This window comes from Artemia franciscana, unplaced genomic scaffold (genome assembly GCF_032884065.1).
Source record: "Artemia franciscana unplaced genomic scaffold, ASM3288406v1 PGA_scaffold_168, whole genome shotgun sequence".
NCBI classification, from domain to species: domain Eukaryota; kingdom Metazoa; phylum Arthropoda; class Branchiopoda; order Anostraca; family Artemiidae; genus Artemia; species Artemia franciscana.
Genome location: NW_027062638.1, coordinates 140,085 through 150,117, shown reverse-complemented (window position 1 = coordinate 150,117; position 10,033 = coordinate 140,085). Strand labels below are relative to the sequence as shown.

The 10,033-nt window shown below is 34.9% G+C and overlaps 1 protein-coding gene across 1 annotated transcript; it reads right to left on the bottom strand.

The window, feature by feature from the left end:
• Positions 1-381: 381 nt before the first annotated feature.
• Positions 382-1,767, bottom strand: LOC136041351 (putative ankyrin repeat protein RF_0381). Its single transcript, XM_065725994.1, has one exon. It carries the CDS (start codon positions 1,765-1,767, stop codon positions 382-384), a length of 1,386 nt encoding a protein of 461 aa, XP_065582066.1.
• Positions 1,768-10,033: the final 8,266 nt, after the last annotated feature.

Genomic DNA, 10,033 nt, shown 5'->3' with positions numbered 1-10,033 from the left:
TTGCTCCATTCCTTGCTGGAACTGCAGTTCTACCATGTTCTTCTTTAGCTAGTTGGCTTGTTTTGTGTTTCGGCCCAACACTTTCCACTACCTTTCCATCCCTAGTGAATCAAGCCGTGAAAAACCTACGCGTCGCTTACGGAAAAATATCCCCAAACAAAAGCCGTTACAACCGCAACTGTTTGTGCATGATTTTTAACGCTTATTGCGCCCCTGTGCTTTTGTTTTTATCAGGCATTGCTCATCTGTTTTGTAAGAAAGATCGCCATACTCTACGTGCACGTTATTTCAGATATTGCAAATTCCTCCTCACCGCTACGCTCTTAGAATATTCTTTCAATCACTAAATCAATTATCTTATGCTAGAAACTCTTAATGCTACTACTCCTTGTGGAGTGGTTCAGAAGTATTTATGAAATTTTTCAAGTTTTCATTGCTTAGATAGCTCAGTATTTGTTCAGCACATTCATGTGGTAACTCAGCAAATCTGTTAAAGAGAGAATTGAAACTTCTATTGGCTAGTTCAAGCAGCACTTTCCTTTCTATGCTGTTTCTGAAACGGCTTTTTATTATTGTGTTATACATTGAAAATTTTGTTTCCCAGTTTGATGATTTCAGTAAACCTTTCAAAGAATTTTCATTCATCGTGTATAGTTCTATTGAGCTTATTCCTTTGATAAAAATGTCATAGAACGTTATATTACAAAATATTGTCTCACTCCTCATTTGTTGTAGTTCTCTTACAAATTGATCCTTGAGCTCATTTGCAGGATAACTTGTCTGAGTCTTGTCTGAGAGCCTTATGTTTCTTTCACTTACATATAAATTTGCCACTCTCAGTTTTAATACATGGCTTGCAAAATAAACAGCAGTATCATCAACAGCTACATCAAAAGCTGTAAGGTCATTTTTACAAGTAATATCTATGTCAGATCCATGCTCCAGGAGAGTTGCAACACACTCTTTATCTCCACTCCTACTAGCATAATGAAGCGCTGTCATTCCATGATTGTCCTTAGAGTTAACATAGGCTCCATATTTGAGAAGACATTTACATGTTTGTAAAAATGAAAAATATCCAGAACATGATAAATGCAGTGGACTTGAGAAAGAACATGATAAATGAAGTGGACTTGCACCATCCTCAGTTTTTGCATTAACATCAGCGCCATACTTTAAAAGACATTCAACAGTCTGTGTGTTTCCACTCAAAGCTGCAAAATCAAGCGGACTTGTACCATTCTCATTTTTTACATTAACATCAGCACCAAACTGTAAAAGACATTCAACAGTCTGTGTGTTTCTATTCAAAGCTGCTAAATGAAGTGGACTTGTACCATTCTCATGTTTTACATTAACATCAGCGCCAGACTGTAAAAGACATTCAACTGTCTGTGTGTTTCCATTCATAGCTGCAAAATGAAGTGGTCTTGTACCATTCTCATTTTTTACATTAACATCAGCGCCAAACTGTAAAAGACATTCAACAGTCTGTGTGTTTCCATTCAAAGCTGCAAAATGAAGTAGTCTTGTACCATTCTCATATTTTACATTAACATCAGCGCCAGACTGTAAAAGACATTCAACAGTCTGTGTGTGTCCTTTCCAAGCTGCGAAATGAAGTGGACTTGTACCATTCTCATCTTTTACATTAACATCAGCGCCATACTGTAAAAGATATTCAACAGTCTGTGTGTTTCCATTCAAAGCTGCATTATGAAGTGGAAATCTTTTTGAAGCTGCTAAATAAAGTGATCTTTTGGACATGGTATTTTATTATGTTTCCGTAATTTAAATGGATATGAACCACCCTTCTCATATCATTACTATATATAGGTATGATTACGTCATGATTCCTGTATTCGTATGATGTACATACCCTCCGTAATGATTTTAATTAAAATTACGTCATTAGCCTAGGTTACAGGTAACACAAGAGTAATACATCATACCATTTCAATTGATCAACAAACTATTATTGCTGTATTGAGCACTATTGTCACATATCAGTCTTCTCATTAAAATTCCTATTAGTTTTGATGAATTTGCTAATAATTATGATCTGGAATGTGAGGTTTTCTCATGGAAATACTTTTTCCAAGATATTTAAATTAGGAATTTTGAGATGTTGCATTTGAAATTCACTACTCTGACCGTAGCGACTTTTAAAACCTTGCTTTAGAGTTTGGAACTCAGTTCAATTTAATTTGGAAGTAATCAAAGTCTCTAAATAATCAAGTCACATTGCTTATATTGGGCTAACGGCTCTGATGCTTAAACTTAGTAGATTCGGAAAGGAACAGAAGTTAAACTTTTTTTTTATTTAAATAAAAGCTTTCCGAAAAAGTAGTTTTTGTTCATTTTGAAACCTGAAATGGAGAAATGTTAAAATAATCAATCATAGCAAATATAAAGTTAACTAGTACAAAAATAGATATATAAATGATTCTTAAAACGAATAAAAATTAAATTTGTTAATTAGGTCAAACTTGAATTAAACAAAAGCCACCACAAACAATATTTTGTCTACTTTCTCCTTACCCTTTTCCTATCCATAAAAGTCTTAGGCCTATTGTGTCGCTTGCGTTTCATCTATATATAAAAAAATGTAGTGTCCGTTACACTATCTTTACCGATACACCGTAACACGTTATTCCCATTATGGGAGCTTAAGAAATTGAGACTCTTTTTAAATTTTATTAAATTGCTTAAAATGTAAAAAACTGATGATTGCACAAATATTTCAATATATTTTGACAATGGATTAAAGCAACTCGAAAACCTTAAAACAGAAAACCAAAAGTTTGAAGTTTTGTAGAAATTGTTGAAGTTTAAAATGCTTACTGCTCAAAGAAAATTTGTCAAAGTGTCATTTAACGTCAAACAGAAATCATTATTAAATTGCTTAAAATGTAAAAAACTGATGATTGTACAAATATTTCTATATACTTTGACAATGGATTAAAGCAATTCTAAAACCTTAAAACAGAAAACTAAACCAATTTACTTCATCAATTCGATCAAAAAATGACAGAGCATTGCCAGGACCCAGAACACAAGGGACAATGAGAATCCATATATAGATGCCATGCTGGGGCCCGCAAAGACCGGTGGCAAAGCAGCCGGGACCAAGCACTGTCTGTGGTTAGAGCACAAGGGACAATGAGAATCCATATATAGAAGGCTGCCACGTGCCATTATGGGGTCCGTGGGGACCAGTGGCAAAGCCGCCGGGACCCAGCACTGTCTGTGGTTGGAACACAAGGGACAATGAGTATCCATATATAGAAGCCTGCCACATGCCATGCTTGGGCCCAGCGGCGAAGCCGCTGTGACCCTGCTTGTTAACTATATGTATCTTTAACAGTGTATTTTTTTTTAAATAACGTCGGCAAATAAAACAAATTACTATAAAAATTTAAATAAAGGATGAATTATGACTCAACTATGAACTTGTTTTTCATTCATTCCTAGACAGTTGATCAGCAAAAACGATCTTCATCCTTTATCTGTAGAACCTGTAAACTATTTCTCTGAGACTCCTTTTGTTTCCCGTAACTCTACTCTTCAGAACCATACCTGACCCTAGTTATTACTAATCCTGGTGAGCAAGGATATCTTCGGTATTCATCCAAACTTGATTCAACTGTAAGAAAAGTTTCGATTTTCAAAGGGCAAATGTGAAGTCTATATTAGTGTTAAAAGTTATTTGATTGTAACAAGCTCAAGCTCAAGTTCAAGTTCTAATTATTTTCATAAAATAATATCCCAAAGGGCTCAATGGCCCGTTATTTGGGAAACGGCAAACAATAAATAAAGAATAATAAAACTTGTCATAAACATACTAACCAGCATCTAAATATAAATATACTAGCGGTTGGGGTGGCGCTTCGCGCCACCCCAACACCTAGTTGGTGGGGGTGCTTCGCGCCCCCCAAGCCCCCCCCGCGCGTGTAAGTCGTTACGCGCCATATTAGTTAAGCGCCATTGTAGTTGTGTCCCTGTGTCCCACCTGTGAATATAGATAGAAGAGAAAAGATTTTTCTTTTCGTTATAGATATATACGCGCCATTATTGTGTCCCTGTGTCCCACCTGTGAATACAGATCGATATATATATATATGTTTTTAACTACGTAAAATTTGCGAATATACAACATTCTTCGCTGTTCCATTGTCTGTACATATAAATAGATTGTCAGGTTTACCGACTCATTCAACATATAGTTGTCCATGGGAAAAACAATCCGTATTCAGATCTATACCTCATTATTCTAATGATCGCCCTTGAGCTTTGTTGATGGTGATTGCTAATCAAACATTCCCTGTGTCCCCGTCGTCATTTATATATCCCCCTGTGCCCCCGGCGTCCCCGTTGTAGTTATGTCCCTGTGTCCTGGTCGTCATTTATATTCCCTGTGTCCCGGTCGTCATTTGTGTCCCAGTATCCCAATCTTTTTTCTTTTTTAGTTTTTCTTTTTTTTAGTTTCTTCTTTTTATTGATTTGTTTTCTTCAATTTGTCAATGTTCATTCTAACATTGACACTTGGAAAAATCTTTATGTGCCAAGCATGCTAAAGCTCAACAATTTATAATAAACCTAAAAATTTTGGGTATCTGTTTTAAGGTTCTCGAATTACTTTAATCTATTGTTAAAATATATTGAAATATTTGTGAAATTCTCAGTTTTTTTTAGTTTTTTAGTTTTTTACCTTTTTTAGTTTTTTTTAGGTTTTTTCTTTTTTTAATTTTTTTTCTTTTTTTTTTCTTTTTTTAGTTTTTTTCTTTTTAGTTTTTTTTTAGTTTTTTACCTTTTTTCTTTTTTCAGTTTTATTTTTTCAGTTGGTGATATTCTATCTTTTTCAATGTTTTTCAATTTATCAATGTTCAATCTAACATTGACAGTTGGGAAAGTCTTCACGTGCCAAGCATGCTAAAGCTCAACAAATTATAATAAACCTCAAAATTTTAAGTATATGTTTTAAGGTTTTCAAATTACTTTAATCATTGTCAAAATATTTTGAAATATTTATAAAATTCCCAGTTTTTACATTTTTAGTTTCAGTTTTCTTTTTCTTCTTTATTTTTCTGACGTAAATACATATCGCCGAACCTTTGCTTTTTAACTAAAATCTGGTAGGCATTGATGACCTTATCCAAGTCAAAATCCCAAACCCATTCATCATCGCTATCATTTTCAGTTTTGATGCGTTTTGACTCTTGCTGTCCAGGTTGATCTTCATCTAACTGCACGGTTTTGCGTTCTTTAGCCGCAAGCCTTTTGGCTTTAACTCCTTGAGCAGCTTCCTCGGCTGTTTCTTCTGCCATTGTAGGATTTGGTAACATTCTATCCTTTTCAATGTTTTTCAGTTTGTCAGTGTTCATTCTAACATTGACAGTTGGAGAAATCTCCACGTGCCAAGCTTGCTAAAGCTCAACAATTTATAATAAACCTCAATATTTTAAGTGTCTTTTTTAAGGTTTTCAAATTACATTAATCTATTGTCAAAATATTTCGAAATATTTATGCAATAATTGCTGGTTGTTAAAAAAATGTTAACTGTTATTGAAGTACTTGGGTTACGTAAGCGTTTGGTGGATAATGGTTTGGAATGCTAGGTACCTCCTACCCTACCACCCAACATCTCTGTTAAAAAGGACAACCGTGTTATTAAAGTGCCTTGGTACAATGCTAAGTGTTTGTTGGATTCTTTATTTATTGTTGTTGTTGTTGCAGTTGTTAGAATTAGTGAGTGTTTATTTGTTATTGAAAAGATCAATTAAAAAAAATAATAACAAAATTTAATAAAAAATAAAACTTACTATTTTGTCGCAATAATTATGGTTGTGTGATTGTGGGAATTAGTAGCCGTTGTATTTGGTAACTTGTACATGGATTCGTTACGGGTTAACGAAATAACGAAATATCTTTTCTTTTTTGTTATGGAGATGAGGCCATATTACTTTGTTGTAAAACTGTATGAATATGGTTGATGGTAATCGTGGCACCCCGGGCAACAGCCGTCTTAAAATTTTGGAAGCTTCATTTGTTGATTTTGGTAGTATGTTTACGGAAAAGCTCCACCGGAATTATGATATTGGGATTGCTGGTCAATATGTTTCCTATAATTAAAAGTACCTATTTAAGGATGGTTTGAGGTCCGGGAATGGTGGTGGTGATTCTGAAGATCTCAGAGTTTTCCATCTTAACTGCCGGGGTTTGAATTCATCTTTTAATTTTATAAGCGAGATATGTGAACTTTCCATTTTTCAGGTTATTGGTCTCACAGAAACATGGCTAAATGATCATAACTCTGCTCTCTTGGATATTCCAGGGTATACATTTTATCATAGGAATCGTCAATTTCGTCAACATGGAGGTATTGGAGCTTATATACGGAGCGATATCGAGGTTTTGGTAAGAAGTGATCTAGTGCTGTTTCACGAGATGTCATTTGAGCCACTTATCCTTCAGCTCAGGCTTAAGCCAAAAGATGTTTATGTTGTTGTACTATATAGACCACCATCTGGGTCTATACCGGCGTTTTTGGATATTTTGGAGTAACAGTTGGATAAACTACCTACTGGTTCGCACCCATTCTTCATGCTTGGGGACTTTAATATTTACCTTAACGATATGAATTCGAATATTCCTATAGATTTCCTACAGCTTTGCATGTCATATAGTTTATTTCCCACTATCAATATTTGTACGCGTGTCACCACTTTAACGGCAAAGCTACTTGATAATATTCTTTCTAATTCTAATTTTTCAGATCCAGGGGTTATTGTTACTGATGTTTCTGACCATTTTGGGATTTCGGCGAGTTTTAAAGTTTGTTCCCCGAGGCAGCAAGGTTCTTGACTGAAAATGAGTATGTTACCTGTGCTCAACCTGTGTTCTAGACTGAAAATGAGTATGTTACCTGTGCTCAACCAGGGTAACAAAGAAAAGTTTAAACAAGAGATTTCTAATGTTGATTGGAATAATAAAGTTGAAAATCTAGATGATATAAATACAAGTTTTCAAAGATTTTATGATACATTGATCTCTATTTTGAGTAAAACTTGTCTAGTGAATCGGACAAGGTCAAGAAAAAAGATGCCCAAAAAGCCGTGGGTGTCACCTAGTCTTCTGCGGTGCATAAATAAGAAAGACCAGTTATATAGGGATTCAATAAGGAATGAAAACGATCCAGTTTGCACAAGAGTTTATGAAAATTATAGAAATGCTCTTAATAAACTTTTGAGAAACGCGAAGAAAAAATATTTTGAGTGTAAATTTAAAGATGCTTGTGGTAACCCAGCTAAAACTTGGAAAATTATTAAAGTGTTATATCTTCAACAGGTCCGGTTCTGCCTGATGAAGTTACTACAAGTGATGGGTTAAAATCGAATGAGCCTGCTGTAATTTGTAATGCCCTTTCGGAACATTTTGCAACTGTTGGGGCTCGTGTTTCTCGTACTACAGTAGCTTCTGATAATGATCCTCCCGCTTGAGACTTTTATGGGTACTTCTGTCGATGTATCAATGTATCTAAGACCTGTTACTCATGATGAAGTTCGTAAGATTATCTTTGAGATGAAAAGTTCTTCGGCTGGGAGTGATTCCATTAACCTTCTTGTTTTAAAAGCCGTGTTTCCAAGCATTTCACATATATTAACGTCCCTTATTAATGCTTGCTTTAAGCAAGGGAAGTTCCCCAATTGTCTTAAAATTGCAAGAATAACTCCTGTGTTTAAGGGTGGTAATAAGAATGATCTGGGGAATTATAGACCAATTTCATTATTACCTGTTGTTTCACGAGTCTTAGAAAAATGTATTAATATTAGAATTTATGAGCATTTGGAGCGTCATAAACTTCTACACACAAATCAGTTTGGTTTCAGGAAGGGCAGAACAACAGAAATGGCGATTTCATTTATTACTACTATAATTAATGATGCTCTTGATAAAAAACTTAGGGTAGCTGGTGTTTTTTTGGACTTAGTTAAGGCGTTTGACACTGTTGACCATCGAATATTAGTAAAAAATGTGAATTTTATGGATTAAGGGGTGCTACATTGGGTTTACTTTGCAGTTATCTTCAAAATAGACAGCAGTATGTCAATTTACAAGGATTTTTGTCTAGTAAAAATGTTGTTAATTGGGGGGGTTTCCCAAGGATCCGTACTGGGTCCAACTCTGTTTTTAATTTTTATTAATGATCTACCGCATGTTGTGAAAGCTCTGCCCAGAATTGACGACTTTGTTGACAATGGTCCGAGTAAGACCCAGCTTACTATGCCCTTATTTGCTAATGATACAACCTTGATGTGTGTTGCCCCTACAGAAGAACTGCTCATGTCAACGATAAATGCAGCAATGAGCAGGATATGTACATGGCTTAAAATAAACCACCTTGACCTGAATATAGATAAGTCAAATTTTGTTATTTTCTCTCGATCTCCGAATTTTTACCCTTGGTTTACATAAATAGTTTCGGAGCGGGGAGCTATTAAACGAACAAGATTCACCAAATACCTCGGAATCAATGTTGATGAAACCCTATCATTTAAAGATCATGTAAAGTCAGTTTCGAAAATACTGTCACGTAACTTAGGTATCATTCGCAAATTAAAACATATTTTCCCCCCAAATGTTCTACGATTGTTATATTTTTCCCTGATCCACCCTTACATTTTGTATTGCTCGTCGATTTGGCTTGGTACTTTCCCTTCGATAGTTCGTCCAATCCGTGTGATCCAGAATAATGCTATCCGAGTTTTTTGTGGTGTTGGAAATCAGGAGTCTCTGAGGTCTGTGTATAGAAATTTAAATATAATGCCTGCAGCTGGATTACGTGATTTTTATACGTTGGTTTTTATATATAGGTATTACAGAGGTAGCCTTCCTGATTGTTTTACAGCAATATTTTGTGAGAGGTCTGATGTTCACCACCACATTACTCGGATACGAGGTAATACTGAGGTTCCTCGATCAGTTTCAAGTAGGTCTTCTTTTTCACTTATTTACAGAGCTTCAAAACTTTGGAATAAACTGAGTATTGATATCAAGGAAATAGGTAGCCTTGACCAGTTTAAGTCTGATTTACGTGTGGAGTTGCTCGGTAGGTATGCTTTTGAAACAGATTAACTAAAATAAATTTTACATTGCTTATTCATTTGTAATATTTATGTATTTTTTTGTTTTTTTGTTGTTGTCTTGGGGTCACGCAAGGGAGTGTATTGTTTATGTTTTTTTTTGTTGATTTCGGTATATGGTCTCATTCTCCATATTTTCTTACTCTCCATATTGTCTCTTTATTTTCTTTGAATTTAGCACAGCCTCGCAAGCTTCGCTTATGTTGTGCTATTGATTAAGAAATGTTTATTTCTAATAAAATTGTTCTACTACTACTACTACTACTAACGCTTAATTTTCCTAAACTGAGCAAGGTCTTGAGTCAATAAGTCCTAAATCCAATAGCTTTTTTTCGAAAGTTAACTTACGATTTTTTCTGTGTTAAGAAAACAATTTTTAATTACTGATCCTCTAAACCTTAGGGCTGAACGATTTATACTATCTTTGAGGACTTGTTCACTTTCTTCTTTATTTCAAAATTCAACTTGAACTGGTCGAAAAATTTTGACGTGACTCTGTGTGCAACCATGATGGGCCCAAAGATGGAAAAGGTACCGGAGAAGTCCTTGTTGGAACCTAAACTTTGATTATACTGATGATTTAAACATCCTACATGAAATTTTGAGCGAATCGAATTAACTTTTTAATTTTTATGATTTCAGGTTACTAGAATAGAAATGAAAATTAATGTTAAGAAGATTAAGTAGCAAAGGGTAGGAATAAGTGAAGATGAAAAGATGACGCTGGGTAACGAAAAGATTAAGATACTTTCAAGGAAAATGGGAACTATCTAGGAGGATGAAAAAGGGAGGCTTTGAATAGATTAGGATTATAGAGGACCTTGTGCTGCTGCGCTGGTTTCAGACTTGTTGGTCTCGTCAACATTCCCGTTATCTGTCTTTGCTCTTGA

What these genes read in the sequence shown, in the direction of transcription:
- LOC136041351 (XM_065725994.1), bottom strand. Translation starts at nt 1,767, where the DNA reads ATGTCCAAAAGATCACTTTATTTAGCAGCTTCAAAAAGATTTCCACTT.